This window comes from Erithacus rubecula, assembly GCF_903797595.1.
Source record: "Erithacus rubecula genome assembly, chromosome: 6".
Taxonomy (NCBI): domain Eukaryota; kingdom Metazoa; phylum Chordata; class Aves; order Passeriformes; family Muscicapidae; genus Erithacus; species Erithacus rubecula.
This window is the reverse complement of record NC_136688.1, coordinates 23314717-23335039: the sequence shown is the minus strand read 5'-3', so window position 1 is coordinate 23335039 and position 20323 is coordinate 23314717. Positions and strand designations below refer to the sequence as shown.

Here is a 20323-nt window from a genome sequence, read left to right as displayed (position 1 = left end):
TTGAGGAGGTACAGGATCATCTGTGCACAAATCCTCCTCTTCCTCATTAATGCAATGCCCAGAGAAACAGCCCTTTCCATTCACTCCAGCTGTCCCTAGGGCACATCAGGAACAAATGGCCCCAAGCACAAGTTCTGCAGGAGGACATGTCAGTCACTCATGGTGCAAGGTGAGCCAGATCCCAGACCATGCTAGGACACAAATCACACTGCAGGGAGCAGGGCAGGAGGACTTGCAGGGTCAAGGAGAAACAGGTTTGCTGCAGCCTTCCTGAGAGAGAAGGGGACTGAAGGCACCCAGCCATGCTCTCCTGCCTCAGCCAGACCCCCAGGGGTCATCCAAAGCCACATCTTCTCATGCCTCATGGCATGCCTGAACTGGAGACAGAGGGAAAATATACCAATGCTGAAGCTGCATTAAGCACATCACTTAGTGCTCAGCTGTTTTCCAGCCTCCCAGGCTGCTTGCAGAGACAAGGTAATGAAAGATTCTTTCATTATTTGGAAAATGTCATTTTTAGCAGCAGTGAAGGATGCCAGAGCCACAGCCCCAGGGAGCGAGTGACTATGTTTAGCCATGGAGCAGATGTGGCCCCAGTGGCTGGGGTGATGGCAGCACCAGAGGCTCCCATTCACCGTGGGGTCCATGGCAGGGCACAGCCAGGAAAGCAAGGAAGAGACACTCTGGCCCATGCAGGGAAGCCAGGTGAGCAGGGCAGAGTAGTGACTAACACAAAAAGCCATCCTCCCACGCCTGGCTGGCCCACAGGTATGCAATTCACACCAGTCCACAGGCCCACAAGCATCCTTGAAATGCCAGGGGAGCACCAGGCAGCTGTGCTCTCAGCCTGGCCACGAATATCAGAGCTTAAGTCAAGCAAGGGGATGTGGCAGGTGAAGTACACTCCGTCACCTGATGCCACCCTTGGAAATCTGCCTGTTGGGCACTGCCAGTTGCTTGAGCTCATCAAAAAGCAGGAGGGCAGCTGCAGCCTGCACCTGATGGGGCACCTCTGGAGAGAGTCAAACACAGCAGCCTGCACCCAGCCTGGTGCACTGCAATCCCTTCAGTCAATAATCATCTGCTTTTTGTGTTTTAAAAGATTGCTGCTGCTATTTTAAGGTTGCGCTCGGTTTTGTCACATTTGCCGTATAAGCACGACTTCAAATATTCAATATAATTGTTTTGTTGCAGTCCCCACTCCTGCAACTCTTACTTGCTTTCTGGGTAATGGAAGGGGGAAAGTGCTTCTGAATCACTTATTTTATACCCATTATAAATAAAAAAAAAAAAAAGAAAAAAAGGAAAAAAATGAGGAATGTAAGCTTGTGCTGTTCTCCTGCCATTTCTCACATGGCACAGATGACAGCACATCTTCCCTGGGACTGCTCTGCCCATGGGAAGTGGATCCATGTCCATGGATCTGGCCTACAGAGCCAGGCAGCTTGTAGGAGTTCTGTGCTTGCCTGCAGTCACCATGAGCTCCCCAGACCCTCTCCCAGGCACTGTCCCACACAGCTTGCTGCCCAGCCATCAGGGAAAAAGCAACCAGGGGCTCAAGCCACTCTCCCCTCTAACGGATTAGTCTAATTAGTTAAGTTTCCAATTCACTACTTCATTAATTCATGATTTCACTAACCCACCATGCTTACTCACATGGCAGTTCCCTTGCTGGCAATGTGAGCCCAGGCTTCCTCTGGCATGGCATGGAATCCCCAGCACCCTGTGGCCAGTGCCAGAGCCTGCCTGCTGCCACCTGCCCTCCTGACACCTTCCAGCTCAGGTGATCCATGCAAACCATTCCTGCAGGGTTCTGCAGGACCTGCCAGCAGCTGTTACAGAGCTGCAACAGGAGAGGATGTGGAAAGGAAATGCTGGTCCCTGGACTAAGGGGATGAAGCCTCTAAACCTGGCAAACCTCCATGGAGCCGACACCACCTTTGGCACATGCAGCCACTCCTGGAGGAGAAACTCATCCCAAATGAGAAGATAAGCCCCAGTCCCACAGGGGCAATGAACCACTCAGCACAGCCTCCCAGTGGCTTGCCATCCTCCCTGCCAAGGCAAACCCAAGCCTCTCCAGGAGCTTCCCTGCAGCCCCCAAGGACTCTCCACTGCAGGGGCAGAGAGCCAGCAGCCCTGCAGCACAATCACCCTGCCATCAGATTTGCTTCACCGAGCAGCTCGGCAGAGCCTGCCTTCTAAAACACATGCAGCCTAATAAATGCACTCCCTGTTTTAAATATATCCTTTAAAAAACAGCATTTCCCTCAGTTTGAGGAAATTGCTGGTACTGCTGGGGGACAAAGAGATCCATGTGTGCACATCTCACTTCAGGCAGCTCGGCTCTGATCCCCTCATGGACAGAATTTGTGCTCCACACGGGCACATTTACCTCACATAGAGGCCCCACTGAAGTTAATACTGCCTACAGTATTCTTCACAGGGGAAGAAACCAAGAGCAACACAGCAAGTGTGCAAAACCCACAGCAGGTAAAAAGCAGTCATCTGTTCCCGTGTCACTAAAGCATTTAATACAGCCAGAATGAAGCAGATCCTTGCTTTCCCAAAAAAGATCTGCATTTCCCTGTGCCTGGCAGGGACCTGGCCCTGGTGCAGGGAAGGTACAAGGCCGTGGATCTTGTACCATGGGTCACTTGTTTTCATCCTGTGGGTATTGAGTGTGTTGTTGGGCACCTCCCACACATGAGGCTGGCCCTCCTCTCCCCTCTTCTCCCAGCCTCTGTCCACTGAAGTTCACCCTGGGCAGAGGAGCCCACCATGGGTTGCCCACGGTCACTGAACAGCCATGCACTACAGGGATGAAGGCAGCCTGCTGCCATTGGGGTTTTGCATTTTCCACAGGTCTGTGCCCCCTCACCCAGCCCCAGCACTCACCAAGGAGACTTCACCACCCCAAGCCAAGCCAAAAACATGGCTAAAGTATTTTGTTATGGCAAGAGGCCATATCTTGAGGCAGAGCCAGGGACAGAGGAGGCTTGAGGCTGCAGGATACAAGAGCTCTGTTCTCTGATGGCCAGGCTAATAACCCTGTATTAAATTACAAGCCTGGGTTCAGTTGTGGTTGTTTTGTTTTTGTTGGGTTTTTTGTAAGCTGTCTGTTTAGATTTATCAGCGTAATTCCTGATACTGCCTTGTCGGACATCATTACGATAATCTCACTGCTGTGTCTGCCAGGGAATTGGGAGGCGAGCAGGAGGCGGCTGCACAGCAGGGGAGTGCTGGGGCCTGGGCTGCCTGCAAGGCACAGCCCAGGAACACTCACCCCAGGGCTGGCCACCCTGGGCAAGCTGGAGGCACAAGACGCCTCAACAGGACTCAGAAGTCAAAAAGAGCAAGCTCACACTGAGGGACAAGAGATCCAGTCTCCAGCCAGGCAGATCTCCATCCCTCCAACAATCTCAGTGAGAGGAAGAGACCTCAGGGAAAGGGGCACACAGAAAAACCTGGAGGATGTGGGGAAGTTGGAAACGAGCAGCTTCTGTTTTGGTACTAATCTCTTCCCTTAATTCAAGATAATTTTATCATTAATTTAAATAAGGTTTCTCAGGGTAGAGAGCTCAAGAAGAAGAAGGCAGGAGACTGCTAGCCCAGCTCTGTCCCTCCCTCCTTCCATGCTGCAGCCCTTCTCTGCTCTGTGGGTGTTCCCTTGCACACACACACACAGGTGTATACACACATGCACACACAGAGCCTCCCCGTGCTCCCCATGGCCAGGCCTGCTCTGCTGCACCTTGGCACAGCTCCTGCCAGACCCCAGTGGTGACTTGGCTGGCAAGCCTGGCCAGGCAGGCAGTAAAGAGCTGCTTCCTGGGGACCTGGTGCTGAGACCCTCACTTGAGGCAGGGGAAGCTCCAATGCAGCACTACAACTCCTCAGCAGCTGGAGTAGGATCTGCAGCTTCCCCTCCCAGCAGCCAGAGTAGTTGGGCTGAGGAGCTGCCTGGGGCAGGAATCTTGGAGCTTTGGGATTTTTTGGGCATGACATAGAGCAAAGGTGCCTCTGATTAAGCCACAGGAAGCAGCCCCCTCTCTACTGGGCAGGGGCTGGGGGAGCCACAGGTGGGAGGCAGGTAATCACATTAGCAAAACAGATAAAAATACCAGCCCAGCCTGGAGTTTTATTAATGAAAATGAGCCTGCGATGGGAGGTAATTTCCAGCCCCTGGGTGATTGGGCTGGAGGATGGAGCTGCAGATAGGGATGAGTCTAGGCAGCCAGGCAGAGTCAGAGCCCAGTCAGATGCAGCCAGGGACCAGAGCTCCTTCCAAGAGGGGGTTGGGTATGTGGCCTTGAAACCTGGAATGTGAGGAGAGGAGCTGTCAACTCCCCCAGAGAGGAAGTGCTTTTAACTACCTCACTAGAGATGCAGTGTTATCAGCCACTGTCCCTTGGGGGAACTGGCTGAGGTCACCACGGGAACAGGGGGATCTGCAGACCCCATTTCACAGCACTCCTATGCCCATGCTCTGGCTGTACCTTTTCCACCTGCTGGTCCATGCAGCTACCTGCTCCAACCACCCTTTTCCAACCCCTCCAGTCTCCCTTCATGCACCCCCTGGGCAGCTGCTCACACCAGCACTGCTCTCCCCCAGCCCTTGTGGTGTGCCAGCATCCCCCAGTACTGCTGGCAAGTGGGATGGCAGGCATTCCCATAGCATAAGGAAAACTAGGATCCCCTCTTGCTACTGTAAAGTGGGGAAAATCTATATTCATTTTCAGAGCTGAGTGAGAACAACACATTTTGAGGGTGAATTTTCTTCTCAGGAATACTACACTTTGATGAGCTGAATTAATTCATACCCAGCTGAGCGTCTGACCCTAAATAGGCTGTATGACTGAAATTTAAAGAAGCATTTTATTGTAGTGACAGTGTTTCAAAAGAGGAAAGTAAGCAGTTGTAGTCTTATTTGTTTGAAAGGCAAAACTATTTTATGAAAATTTACCTTTTTCACCCATTCAAGACCTGAGATCTGGCCTGGAAACCCTGCAGCATGTCTGGAATAGAAGTCAAGACCTCTCCCACCTTAGCTGTGGAGCAGGAGCACATCAGCCTTGTGAGGCAGGCTGCAGAGGAGAACCCTTCCAGCACACAGAGTCTGTCCAGAGACTGCAAGGAAAGCAAAGCAGTGCTTAATACGTTTCCCCCAAATAGCTGAAGATGCCAGCAGGACGGAGCAACCCTTTGGGGCCACAAAGGGTTGGTGCAAAATCAATGGGGCTGCAAATGGGGTCAGAGCAGCCAGAGAGATAAACCCTGTGCTCCTTCCAGGCTCTAAGGGCTTTTCCAGCTGCTTCCCAAAGGACAGGTCTTGTTGCATCTCCAACCATCCCTACAGCAGTAGCTGCCAATGCCTCGGGGAGACCCAACCAGCACCACAGCTGCCTGCAAAACCCCCCTGGTCCCTCAGCTGGGCCAGCCTTCCCACGCTGGAGATCACAGTCCCTGCATCCATCACCTCCCCAGTGAATCAGGCAGATGTGCCACTGGCCAAAGTGTTACTGCCAGCCCCAAGCTGGGATGCTTCAAATAGCTGCGCACTGCGATACAAATTGTACTTTGATGAGGTACATTAGGCCATCTGGACAGCCTTAAACAGCCCTGATGAAGCAAGGGCTGCTCGAGGTGGGAAGAACCTCAGCAGTTTCAGGGCTGTTCACTGTTCCTCAAGCTAACATTTGTGCAGCCATTGAGGAGTTCCATGAAGGGAGGGTCTGCCCAAAGGCAGAGCTTCAAATGACTGAGCAGTGACCCCCACGGTGGTGTGGGCAGGACATGGGCACTCACAGGCTGGACTCTTGTCCATCAGAGCCCACAAACCTGCACCACCCTGGGGTGTCCCTGTATATGGATCCGAATCCTGGCAAGCATCAAGAACACCCTGCTCCCATTAGTCCCACTGACTCTGTGGGAAGCAGTGCTCCTAGGAAGGAAAGCCCATGCTCACTGACGAGTGTAAGATAAATAATGTTCCAGAGGGGGAGGAAAAAGAATGCAGGAGATGGTTGCTAGAGAAAATTACCTAGGCAGGGGTAAGAGCCAAAGGGCAGTGAAGGAAATGGGACAGGAGCTGAAGGGAGCAAGTGCAAGCCCAGACAGCACCAAGGCAGAGAGCAGCATGTGGGACCTGGATGGGAATTCTGCTCACTGGTGGTTTTCTGACTGCTGGTATCCCTGCCCTGAGCTGGCTCTTTTGTGGCACCTCGGAGCCCTGGTGGGGTTTTAGCTGAGCAATCTCTCAAGTTTAATTTCCAGAGTAGCTTGTAGGGAATGAGCTCAGTCCCTGTGCAGGACAGGCCAGTGGTGCTGTGGTGCCCTGACCTTCACCGCTGCTGGTGCCGTGCAGCCCCGTCTCACTGCTGTGACCTACATTCTGCCTCCCCAAACATACGGCTTGCACTTAGCTGCATTAAACCCACAGAGTGCTGGATAGGGCTAATTTCTGATCAGGCTGTCAGGAAGTATTATGTCAAATACCTTACAGGAGCCTAAGCATATTATGCCGACACAGTTACCTTTGTCAACCAAATCTGAGATCTCATCAAAAAAGCAATGCTGGGCTTAGCCATCCTCAGCATCTCCGGAGCAAACCCATCTCCAGGGCTTCTCCTGGGTCACTGCACCCCAAGCACTGCCAACCACTCAGCCTGGGGCTGCAGCTCTGCGGGGAGCAGCCCCAGCCCCCCTTACCAGGAGCCAGCGGAGCTTGCGTGATGCTGAAATAGAGTTCATGGAGCAAGATCCTTACTCCCACCTTGTGGGTGGGAAAGGCTGGGTGCAGGGCAGCATCTTGTGCTGGGTTACTGCTGCTCTTGCATGTGCAGCTCTTGTTCTTCTTGACTGGGAGCCATGGCCCAGGTGCTCCCTATGCATGAAATCACTTAATCTCAATTATCACTTACCCTTGCCAGTCACTAGGTACCAGAGCCCTAAAGCTGCTGTTTAATGGCTGTGCTTGTCCCCTCCTCAGCAATGCAGGACCAGCCTCAGTCCCTCCCTAAATAATTGTTTTAATTAGCATTTCCTTTGATGTAGGTGATTAACAGAGGGTTGCTGGCAAGGCTTCCATGGGAACTTTTGCAGTGGGCAGACAGATAAGTACAACCCTCTGTACTGCTGTAGCACTTATACATTTAAGGATCAGTCTCCCCAGTGGCTGCCAGTCAGTCTTCATTAGCCCCTCTGAGACTTTTCTAATTCTGCCTGAAGCTGGAGGGGGAAGGAGTTTATGGCCCCTGCCCAAGCATGCATCCCTGGGTGGGGTATGGCCCTGTCTGGCAGGACAAGCAAACCCAGAGGTAATGATCCCCAGGGAAAGGGCAGAGCCATGACCACAACACTCCGGGGGAGTTTGACAAGCACCCAGGGGAAGGAGAGAAGCTGGGCTTGGGCACCAGCCAGCAAAGGGCTCTCAGCAGTGCCTGGCCAGCAGCCAGCAATCACCACTTACTCATCCTCCCATCCCCAAAGCCTGCAGAAAACAAATAATCTGCAAATTAAAGTTTCCCTGCAGTGGGGCGGCAGTGCCCCATGCTGTGCTGGAGAAGGAACTGGAGTCCATCTGCTACCAGAGCCAGCTCCTGATCCTATCAGGCTATTACTGTATTATTGGACTGGGGATTGAGGGACAGGCTTTAATAGCTGTGATGGTATCAGGAGTCCAACATTAAACTCCAGGAAAAGGCCATGAAGATGAGTCTAAGAAATAGAAAGAACCAAACCTAAATTACCACATCTCACGTTTTTGCAATGTCTGCTGTTTATCCCAGCCTCTGTGAAGCTGAAGCTAGGAGCTCAGAGTATAAGTGTGGAAGGCCAGGGAGCTTCGGGTGTTTCCTGAGCTGGGAAAGAGCAGGGACTCCAAAGTTCAACTCCACCAGCCAAACTGAAGCAGGGTGGGATGCAAGGACAGAAAGGCAAACCTCAACAGCTGCCAAAATCCATGTGCCTGCCTGAAGCTCAGAGGATGGCCAGCCACAGCTGAAGTGAAGGCTCAGTGGGGTGGCAGAGACCAGCTGCAGCTCTCCACATAAACAGTGGACCAGTTTCAGCAACAGATCTACCTGGAGACTTCTGTGTCTGGCTGCCTTTTCCAGTGGTGGCATTTGCTCCCTGCTGTGCTCACATCTCCCATTGCTCACACTTTGCCTGTCCCCCTGAGCTATTTGAGCTGCTTGCATGGGCCCCTCAGTGCCTCCCCTATGGTACCACTGAGCTGGAGGAGCCTGGCCTGTATTGGCAGGCAAGACCCTGGCACAGAAGGTGGATGCTTGAGACCAAGCAGCAGCATATTGATTTTCAGATGAGAGGCAAAGGGGAAGTCTCCCATGTCTTCTCTGGGACACTGGCTCCTGGAAGCAAGAAAGCTGATGCTCAGGGCCAGCATCCCGGCAAGACACCTTGATCCCTGCCAGCTCCTACGGGTGCCACATGCCATCAACAACTGCTTGAAAGGCAAAACAAAGAGGAGCCTAGGGAGCTGCTGGGAGCAGATGAGAGGCACTCCTGCTCGAGATGCTGTGGGGAAAACAAACCCTCGTGCTCGGCGGAGTGCATGGAGCGGCTGTTTGGGCTTCCTGCCTATTACCACGGCAGGAGGGGGGAGAGGCCTCTGCTCCTGGGGCCGAGGAGAGAGGGACACGGGCATTAATTGGCTGGCAGAGAGTGGCAGCTGGAAAGACTGCCTTGCCTTGCAGCTCCCTCGTGTGCTGAGGGCCCCCTCCATGCAGAAGTGGCAATGGCATGACATTTATGCACTGCGCACCGAGATCCCAATTAGTGGTGGATGGCTCACATGCTGCACATTTTAATTAATTTGCCTTTTCCTGTTGAAGAATAACGTGACAGATTGGGACTGAGCCGAGAGGGCAACTGCTCCCCAGCCAGCAGTCTGAGCAGCAACTGGAGGAACCAGTTAATGGGGCTTGGCTTTGGCACCAGTAATAACGGGAGAGTCTCCCCAGGCACCCAGCTGTGACCAGGTCCCTGCCTCTCCTTCCTGCCCAGCACCTCTCCTGGTGCTCACATACAGCTGGGGTCCCAGCACCATCCAGTTACAAGGTCACCCCACAGCAGCCACATGCAGGGTGGGACTTCCAGGGGGGTCAAACAGAAGTACTTGGAGATGGAGCAATAGATAAGGCAAGGAGTGAGGGCAGAAAACCCAGGACTCACAGGGACAAGCAGGCATCACCACTTCACTGTACCACCTGCCAGGGCTTCAGCAACCTTCTCGGGGATCCCAGGTCTCCCTCCAGACAGCGCTCTCCCTCTGGTGTGGTCCCAGGCCCAGGGATGCTGGAGCATTCACTGACTGTAGCAGGGCCTGTGCAGGTTTCCATCTGTGAAGGATTTATACAAGTCCCCTTCCAGCACAGAAGCTCCAACCACTACCTCCTCCCACTGCCCCAGGTTTCTGGCACATTCTCTCTTCCTAGCTAACCTAAATAATCTTGTATCATCAGCTGTTTTCCTCCTCTTTCAGCTCATTAGGGCTTTAGAGAACACTGGCTCCTACTGAACCCAACCAACCCACCATTAACCTCATTCCATGCCAAGAAATGGCTCTTACTTTTGACTCCAATTCCTACAGCTTCTCTCTTCAGGAGGACTCTATCCCTCACCCTTGAGGTGACTAAGTTTCTTTAATAGCCTCTTGTGAGGGACTTTATCAAAAGCCTTTTGAAAGCTAAATAAAATTCTCTGCACTGTATTTCTCCTTTCCCCAGGATTTTGTTAGCACATTTAAAGGCTCCTGACAGTCTATGGCTGAGAAAAGCTTTCACTTTTTAAGATTATTTCCTGCTCCTACGCAGCAAAGCTTTCATTTTGCCTCCTAAATTGGGCCAGCAAGTATGCACAGCTCTGCTTTGGTTTCCTGAAGCAGCTCTTGTTGAATTTCCATGTTGCTCCTGGCACGGCATTTGCCTCAGTGCAGCATTGTCACACTGCAGTGAGCAGGTAAAGCTGCAAGGCTTGGGGAAGGAGCCCCAAGCTGCTGTGGTGCTGTCCCTGGCCTGGGCAATCCCACTGCCTGCTGTTCTGTGCAGGGCTCCAGGCCTCAGGTCACCACACAGATTCAGGGGTGTTGCTTGAGGGCACAGTTACATCAGCCCTGACTGAAGCAACTGAGTAAGACTGCTGGGCTGGAGCAGGGTGGTCCAAAGCAGATAAAGAGTTTTGTCCCAGAAGAAGCATGGGAAGCATAATAAATAAATTGCATTGGGTGGGTGTGGGTGAGCCCATTGCATAAGTGGGCTCAATTTTCCCTCCTGTCCCCTCCTCACCCATTCACCCACATAGCTCCATCAGGGCTCAGACAAGGATAACCTGAGCTTGACAGATCCTAGGTCTGAAAAACACTGCTCTCTGTACACATAAGCCCTGTACACATCATCTCTGTACCCATCACCACTGAGGGCACCTGCTCAGTTGTGTAGCCACAGCAGGTCATCTACAAAGCATATCCAAGGCAGGACCAGAAGATTAAGCCTGTCCCCACCACTCTTCCTTAAAGCCTGTAGGGAACACAGGCTGCAGCTGGGCTCAGCCGTCAGCAGCCTTTGGCCCAGGACTACAAAGCTGCCTGCTCTGACCAGGCCTCCACCTTTACCTTCAAGTCTTGGATGGAAAAGTTCTTTTAGAGCTTCAGAGATGTCCCATGTCAATGTCAATAGCAAAGACAGCAGCTGTGGTTGCTCTGGCTCCCACTGGAGCTCATCCCCTGTTCTGCCACAGTCTCCTCAGTGGGGGCAGGTCTGGACCAAAGGGGAGCCATCAGCAGATGAGCCTGGCCAGAGCACCCAGCAATGGTGCATTCCAGGCTTTGAGAATCTTCCAACACCAGACTGAGGCAGCCCAGAAGACACTTCTCCAACTGAGATGGAAATTTTTCTGTAGATAGCTTGGCTCATCCCGAAAATGGGTATCTATAAATGCTCTGCAACACATCTACCAAGAATGGGCCTCAAGATTCTTCCAGGAATCATGCAGGGAGAGGGAAGGAGTGATGTCAGCCTGAGCTGAAGCAGTTTTTTTTCCAGGTTCTGTTTTAGCTTGTTTTCAAGCAGAGCAATAATCAGCTCTGTCTAGACCTGCATTGCCTTGTCTGTCCATCTGAGACACAGTTCTTCTGGCTCCCAACTGCCAGCACATCCTCAAGCCCCTCCACAGTAATACAGGGTGGCATGAAACCTTCCTTGCCACACGAGGGAATCCCATTTTTCAGGCTGCTCTCCTGTCAGATCAGAGATGTGGTTGGCTTGGGGCAGGTTTTAGAGCCTCATTAACACTCAGCAATGAGGCCTGGCAGTAGCTGATTTGATTTAAGGTTCATTTCCAGGCTGTGATTTAAGGGAAGATTTGCTTAATGTTCTCTAACAGACTCTTCTGACTGGGAGCTTGAGTGCTGCCTAATGACAGACTTATTTATTGTAATGTCTTAGCAGCACAGAATCTAGAGGAGCTGGGCAGGAGCACAGCAGCTGCTGGCAGGTGCTCAGACAACAGTGGAAACATCCCTCACACCACAGTGGTAACAGGGGAGTGTGCATTCCTCCATCCAGAACAGCCAGATACTGCAACCCTCTTCTGAATCAAGGGGTCAGCAAGACAGACCACTCTCTGTTTGCCCAAGATGTTCAGCACTGCACCTCTACACACCTTTTCATGGAGGATGGGTGAAACACTCCTCTTCCTCCTTGCTGCAGTACTTGAATGATGGGAAATGCAGAGGTGTCTGCTCATCTCCAGACTGGTTAAAATACAATTTGCAAGCAAGATTCCCAAATGCACCTCCTGGTTTCCTAGTTTTGGACTTTCAACTCACAGGCTGAGTCTGCTTTCCTCCTGGGAAGCCGGTGGTCATCATCTGACATTTGTATGCTGCCTAGAGCATCTCTCCCCAAGGCCAAACACAGAAACAACCATCACACAAATGAAGACAGGAGGTCAAGCAAGGGTTTGTCATATTTTAATGACATTGATCTTTGGTGTTTCCCTCGTTAGCACTCACACTCTCCCCGTACTTCCTCCACAAGCCTACTAGGGATGGAGAGTTACAAACGAAAAGGAAAATCACATTTGAGACTAAAAACAAAGTATCAGAGCCTTGACTTCTCCACTAGAAACTACATGTACAAGGTCAAGATTTCACATGCAACACCTTACATCACAGACCCATACCTCACACCCTCGCCTGGAGCTGCAAGAGACTTCCTGCCCCCTGCCAAGGACATGCAGCTCAGTCCTGGCACCATGAAACCACTGGGGTGGCTCATTCATGTTAATATTGGCACAGCTTACAACATCCATGTGTGAACTGCATCCTGACTAGAGAGCAGTACCCCTTGTCCCTCTGCCCATCCATACGGTATCTCTGCTTCAGTTCCTGCCAAGTCCTAAACTAACTCTAAAACGGAAAGATCCCACCTGTGAGCATATCCTGAGCCATGCATGTTCTGGTGAAGCCCAGTTCTTCCAGGAAAGACCACACCATAGGCAGGACTGGTCTCAGAACACCACACTATGGGGGAGCAGTGCTGTTCTATGGACAGGGACTGCGGCCTGGAAGACTCCTCCACTCCAGCAACAAAGTTGGAGCATCACGCCTGGGTTTGCCCAGTACTGCTTGTCTCCAGAGAGATGCTGCAGGCTCCCTCCCTTTCTTCACTCTACTGATCAGCTCCACGGGTATAAAAGGGCAGGAAAAAGGAAAGGAAAAAGGCTTTACAAAACGATGACACACCAAGTTGCAGGGCTTAGCTCAGGGGATGCCATGGGGCTTCAAAATATGACTGATGCGCAGCAAGTATGGTTTGTATTCCTGTTAACTCTTCAGCAGTGGGAATGTTGGAAGTTAAGTATGCTTTCTTCTTGCCCATGGCTTCCCTTGCAATTCTTATCCCTTTCCCCATCACCCAGGATAGAAAAGCCCTCTGAACCACCAGCATTCTGTTAGAGCCACCCAGCCCTACTCTTCCAGCTCCTGGCCAGCTGTGAGGTACAGGTCTCTGCTGAGCAGTACAAGGGTAGCACCAACACACACCTCAATCTCTACCTGTTCCGCGACTCCCCACTGGTGCTGTCATTACCATAGAAGTTGGTACTGTCGGGAAGATGGTTATTATTAGTTAGGTCACTGTATTCAATTGGTCCCTCGGTGTCCATGGAGGGCTGGGCCTGCTCTGGCAGGCCCAGCTCAGCAGCGCTTTGTCCCTCGCTCGTGCTCGGGGCTGTCCGCGGGCTCAGGCCGTGCTCCGGCAGCTGCACGGGCTCTGCCAGGGCGCGTCCCTCCGGCTCTGTGCCCAGCTGCTGAGAGCTGGGCTGCTGTGCTGAGGTGCCCTCAGCTGCACTGGGCTCGGCGCCAGTCTGAGAGCTGCGGTGGATGCGGTGGCTCACGATGATGTTGTTGCCAAAGCCGCCCATGGACGCCATGGTGGTGCTCTGCTCCCGCTGAACCACGGCAGTCATGCCACCTTCTGCCATCAGCCTCTGAATCCTACTCAGGGCGTCCTCCCCACTGGCCCCATACTCTGGACCTTCACCTGCAAAAGAAAGCAGAAGCAACTCTGGTGCATAAGGCAAACTATGACAAAAATAAAGCATGCTGAGCAGTTACATCATGCAGTGTGCATGTGCTGAAGAAGATAGGTTTTATTCTAGAGGGAGTTCAGTATTTTATTTCCATAACTTTCCACTCGCTTAAGTGTCAAACAAAGGCACAGAATTCTGTCAAGAAAATGTTGGTCGCTTCCACAGGTAACTCTCACAGACCTGCATGTCCAAGCCTTGGAAAAGCAGCTCTTATCTAGCCATAAAGATGGAGGAAAGGGTGGTAGTCAAAGAGGCAGAATGCTTTATCACAGCTGTAGAGACAATCCTGCCATTCCCATGGGGACGGGAAGAGAAAGCTCAGTTTGCACTGCAATAAAACAAACATTTCATCATGGTGTTAAAGAACGCTATGGCTTTTCCTGCTTCACCTGTTTGAGAAGTAGGCAGATGACACGATGGCAATGTTCCCAGTGTCATTCTAGGGAGGACATAAGAAGCTGGCCAACAGCAGACAGCAGCTACAGAACATGGTCTTCCACACTAGCTACTACCAAGTGTGTAGGCTCCTGCTCCCCTTGACTGATATCTTTCGAGGAATACAAAAAAAACATATTAAGACCTACAGTTTTTGTATACTCTAACCTCTGAGGTATCCCTTTATAGCTGGACTGTAGTGAGCTCTGAGAGAAACATCGTCAGATACCTTGGTTGCTTAAGATTACTTCAGGAGAACAAAATCTCACAAAAGAACTGAATATATAGGAGATTAAATCACCATGACAGGGAAGTTCATCCCAGTTCAGTTTCTCAACATCCTCCTTTTGCTACAAACCCTACCCGGAGCATTTGGGGAGAACAATCTGTAATAATAAACTGCTAGAAACATTCCACAGTGGGATCTTGCTGATTCTTATTAAAGAAATAAATCTCACTCCCACCTCTATGAAGCTATCACAGTGGTGATTTGAGGAGAAAGCCGTGAGCTCTCCTGGCACCAAGGAGATGAACAAAAATGTCAACAAGGCTAGATGCAGGGAGGAGTTAAAACACAATAAAAAACAAAATGCCACATTGGCTAGAAAACAAAAACACTTGGGGCTGTGGAGTTTAATATCTTTATCCATGATTGGGATGAGGGGATTCAACTGCACCCTCAGTAAGTTCACAGATGACAGTAAATTGGTTTGGAGTGTTGATGTGCTGGTAGAAAGGATCTGAGGAGGGATCTGGATAGGCTGGGTCATGAGCAAAGGCCAATTGCAAGAGGTTCAAAAAGGTGCCCTTGAATCACAACAATCCAAGGCAGCACTACAGGCTGGGGGAAGGGGGGCTGGAAAGCTGTTCTGCAGAAAAGAACCTGAGGGTGCTGGTCAACAGTGGCTGAACATGATCCATTGTGTGTCCAGGTGACCAAGAAGGGCAGTGGCATCCTGGCCTGTATCAGCAGTAGTGTGGCCAGCAGGACCAGGGCAGGGATTGTCTCCCTGTACTAGTACACTAGTACCATGCCTTGAACCCTCTGCCCAGTTTTGGGCCCCTCATTGCAAGAAAGGACAGTGAGGAGCTGGAGCACATCCAGAGAAGGTCAATGATGCTGGTGAAGGCTCTGGAACACCAAAGAAGAGCCTCTGAAGGGGTTATTTAGCCTGGAGAAAAGCAGGCTCTGGGAAGACCTTATCACTCTCTACAACTACCTGAAGGGAGGTTGCAGCCAATCTCTTCTCCCAATTAACCAGCAACAGGATAAGAGGAAATGGCCTCAAGGTGCACCAGGGGAAGTTCAGGGTGGACATTAGGAAGAATTTTTTCACTGAGATGGTGGTTACTCATTTTAAGTGGAGTCTCAATTCCTGGAACTGTTCAAGAGATGACTGGACATGGCACTTACTGCTATACTTTAGTTACACAGTGGTGTTCAGTCAACGGTTGGACTTGATGATCTTGGAGATGCTCTCCAATCTAAATGATTGTATGATCATGTATCCAGCATGAGAGCCAAGATACTCAGCAAAGTCCACACCATGCCACTGTAGAGACGCCATGTAGTCAGTGACACCTTTTTCCCTTTTCTCATGAGCCCAGTGGTACCTGCATCAAGCACTGCTAGTGTCTCCCAACACTGGACAAAGTTAATTTCATTCTCAAGTAAGTCTGCCGACATACTGCTCTGCTGTAAAACTATTATGGACATCAAGGGCAAATTGAAATCTCACCAGTAGAGTAAGTTTCTGCTAGGAATGCAAGAAACCTGCTATATCCACTAAACCTATTCCCTAGATTAGAGCATCAGTGGGATAACAGAGACACCTGTAACCACATGGGAATCTGCAGCATGGCCTTAGAGGAATAGGCAAGAAGACTTCCTGGACAGAGCCTGACCCACAACTCTAGCAGAGAAATCCTACTCAGGATGTGGCTGATGGATGAATTAGGATGTGGTTGATGCATGAACTAGGAACTTGGCTGACCATTACAAAGACTGAGGACAGAGGCAGCTATTATACTGGAAACTCCAGTGTAAAAAACATGCATGCCAAGGGATATTGAAACATTAATCATGAGCAGAACTAAGTGGAAGGTTTGAGAAGCATGGTTTTGGATTCAGTCATCACTTCCTTCTGAGGGCACAGTTGTACTTCATTACCAACCATCTGGCCAGGCCAGAGAAGCAGCTTAAGAAAGCCAAGATTTGCAACCTGGTCTAGAGACATGCCAGACAGTCCTATCTACACAAGTCCTGAAACAGCAGGTACTGTGCTCTTGATAGATCACTTACTATAAACCAGTCCAGTACAGAAGCACTGGAACAGCAAAACAGCAAGGACTTCCAGCCAGCCAATGCTCCTCAGCCTTACAAAAGTGTTTCACCGCAGCACTCTGCTCTTCCCTGCCCCTAAATTACCATATGCCATGGCTGAATTTCCAATTGAGGCATCTGCTTGCTCAGAAAACAGGCAAGGGCTGATGCCCCAGCAGGAATCAGCAAGGCATGAGCCTTCAGATCCCAGTGATACAGCAATGTTGGAAATTCCCAGCCCATCAAGAGCCAGAAGTGAGCCTCACCATCCAAGCAGCCAACAAACAGCTCTGCCTTGGGGACTGTCTTCCCCTTTCCCTCTCAGGTTTCACTGAGGATTTTGGCTGACTAGTTCAGAGCAAAGCTTGATGTGCCATTTGCCTTGAGCTGAGCTACAGCACATATTCACACACAGCCCGTTTCTACTGCCTGGTGACTCCCACACACATTCTTTCACCAGGCTGCCAATGCAGACTACATTAGTACTCAGAGCAAGTGAAATAAGCTGACTTCCATTTGGTGAAGGTTCAGGGTGTGCACACAGACACTTATCCAAAACAACAACAATGCTGTAAAACCACACACGTTTCAGCACGCTGCAGTGCTGTACTCCTACAAATGTTTTCTACTGTAACCAAAGTGACCTTTCCAGAGGTCCAAACTCCCCCTGTCTATTCCAAACACAGAACAAAACATTACTCTTGAGAGCAATTATCCCAAAGACCAGGGCATTTCTGTCAATGTAGCTGACTGTCTCAAACATTTAACTAAATATTCCCTAGCTAATGCATCTGCTTTTAAAAGTCCTCTGCTATGCTACTCCAGCAAGACAAGAATTTGACACAGAAAACCACACAAAACTTTTGATGGAGTTGGGCATAAGGCAGGGGATTTCCACTTATAAACTAAGTGGATGCTGAAGTACTTATAGGGAGTACAGCTTGTTTATCTCAGGGCATGGATGGCACACCCCTGATGAAATGCAAAATCCACAGAAGCAAGGATGAGATCAGATTCCCCAGTATCTGTGCATTATACTGACATTGCTCTTGAATTTTCTTCTGTTTTCAACATTCTTCTTTCTAAAACCAGCAAAACCATGTTTGCAAACAAAGCTTCAAAATTAGAACGAACAGTAAGCACTGCAGAGATATCTAGGTCTTCAGAGAACATAAAATAATAGCTCTGAGGTGTGAGTTGACCCACTAATTCAGATGCTCAAAGATAAAAATACCAACATTTTTACATTAATTCATCCCTTGCATAAGAAAAGGGAGGAATACACCACAGTATAACCAGCTATGAATGATCATATCTCCCTTAATGCCACAAGAAATACTATTAGCTCCTTTTCTTTCCAACCAACCCCAGAAACATGTCCACATTTCCTTTCTGAGGTAGTTAACCCAAACAATTCCACAGAACTCAGAAAAGACACAAATGCTTTAACTTGTAAAATTTTTCTTAGTAATATCTCACTTTGGCTATTCATATGAGTGAAATTACTTTTGTAATGAGAGTTTAAAAGTAGCCCACATAATTTAATCTCAAGAGACCCAAGTACTTGGAGTAGATCACGCTATAAGGTTTGCACTGTACATACTTCTAGAATATAAGTCTGGCTTTTAGGTAGTGGTTTTCAGGGAAAAGAGAAACCAAAATTTGCAGTTCTATAGGACATATGACGCAGATTTTACAGATGGACAGGCAGATGAAAGGCTAAGGGATCTACCCACGTTTCTACTTGGAGAATGAGACAGATCTGGAAGCTGATCCCTGGTGTCCCAGTTCCAATTTCCACACTAATTGCACAAAAGTCACATCACATCTGACAACAGCATTGCAAGAACGTGTTCAGCTAACATAAAACAACATGTTTCTTCTTGTTAGCATTCATGAGGCTCGGCTGGGGACTGAGTATTCCTGCCCAAGCAGCCCCTTGACACGTGTTCCTAATGTCTCAGATTAAATAAGTTACATCACATGCAGGCACACTGATTGCTTCTAAGTGCTCCTTAGGCATCCTCAGGATGCTTTGCTTATATCAGAAAAGTTTTGCTTGTACGTGCTGTCCTCTCACTACCAATAGTTTGAACAGACAGAATCTCACAAATCCAAGCCTACCTTTTACAACCCTCTTCCCTCTCAAATGCATCTGCTGCAGCCTCTGAAAGCAGTTGGAACTAATGGAAATTTGTACTGGCTGGTGATAAACACTTCAATCCAACAAGTTAAAAACTGTATATGGCATGACAGTAGTCAGTATGTTGCTCCCCCAAAGACAGGCAAAGTAGCAATCCACTGACAGCAAATATTCTGATGGCTACAATTTCAGTAACTCATAACATGTGCCTACTTGCACAACAAGCATTGAGCCAGCTACCTGAACTGTAAGCCCCAAAGACAATGCAGATGATAGGAAATGAGATGACAATTTTTCAGTTATTTGCTGTTGGATTTTTTTTTCCTCTTGAACAACTGAATTACCTGAAAGATGTATTGATATACTCTCAACAGCCAGGAGACAGCATGGGCCCACTATCAAACAAGTGCCCTGCAGCTCTGCAGAGGGACCTCTCCCTCAGCCTGCAGCAGTTTTGGCACAACTGCAGACCCTGCAGTTACTGCCCCTTTCACTGTACTCCAAAGATTCAACAGCCTGAACAAGTGGCAGCCACGGCCTGACCCAGTCTGGACTGGGAATTACAGTTTCTAAAGGTTAAAGCTCTGGGCCATTAAATCTCATTAGGAATTTTTGTTGGGTTTTAAGTGAAATTCAATTTGCCAGTTGAATAAAGATCCCACTCCCATCATGCCTGTCTATTTGCAAGGAAAACATAGTATAACGCCCAACAGATTGTTTCTAATTAAGGGTGCCTCAAAGTTACAACTCTATCACTATTTCCACTATGTCTGTCAGCTTAAAAGAAAACAGGAGACAGCTCAAATACTGCTTTAAGCATTTCTTGGTACCTCTTCTAGTTTTCTCTCAACTCTTACTACCTTCCCTTTATGTGTGGCGTGGGAGCAGAGTTCACAAGTCCACTATTAACTGCTGCAAAACAGAAAGATTCAGACATTAAAGGGATTCACTTCTAACAAAGTCATCATATACTCATTCCTCCAAAGGAGGTAGAAAGATAATCAGAGCAGCAAAGTCCCCGCAGAGCTTTGCATGAGAAAAGGAAACTATTTATACCCGCACAGAACTTAATTAGATTTCTGATGCAATTCTGCATACTTTTTTTTTGTACAGTAAGCACATATCTGCAAGAAATGCCCTAAGCCAGAATTCCCCACAACAGCAGTGCTGACAGAACAGAGGACAGAAGCTCACTCTCAGGGTACAAGGTTTCTTTTTCTTGTTTGTTTGTTTTTTTTCTTTTTATTTTCTTTTTGTTATTGTTGTTTTTAAACACACAAGGGGTTTTTTTCAGTTGGTCAGTTGGTTTGGGCTTTTTTGCCCCTCATGGCAGGGTGATAACTAAACCACTTTCCTTTACATTACTCAGAATCAAACTTGATTTATCCATTCTGCTGCCAATAATGCTGCTAAGCCTTTACATAGTGATTTCCATCTTCAAAGCCCCATACAAAACACTAATTAATCTCCACAGCCCCTGGTGTGCTGTACTATGGGAAGATTTATTCCCATTTGGTAGATGATTAATAATTTGCCTTGGGTCACACCCCAAGTTACTGATAGCATTTTTTTTCCTTTTTGCCTCTGACATCTGGATCATGCTATTAGGAAACACAATTTTTCTTCTAAGAGGTAGAGTTAGGGTATTACAGTAGATACAGTGGGAACATTAGCCATCAGAAAAGCACAACAGCACCTGATCTTGCTGGCTGGAACATATTGGACGTGCACCACAAGAATTGATGATGCTGGGAAAACAGCTGGCTTACTGTCACCAGCAGCCAGTAATGCCCATGTATAATGTCAGG

The 20323-nt window shown here is 49.2% G+C and overlaps 1 protein-coding gene across 3 annotated transcripts in view; it reads right to left on the bottom strand.

The window, feature by feature from the left end:
• Window positions 1-11976: 11976 nt before the first annotated feature.
• Window positions 11977-20323, bottom strand: part of AMBRA1 (autophagy and beclin 1 regulator 1) — a 128194-nt gene continuing 119847 nt past the window's right edge. For all 3 annotated transcript variants that reach the window (XM_079309212.1, XM_079309214.1, XM_079309213.1), the window contains one exon: window positions 11977-13565. In XM_079309212.1, coding sequence (XP_079165338.1) covers window positions 13075-13565 — 491 coding nt within the window. In that variant the 3' untranslated portion in view covers window positions 11977-13074. The remainder of the gene's footprint in view (window positions 13566-20323) is intronic.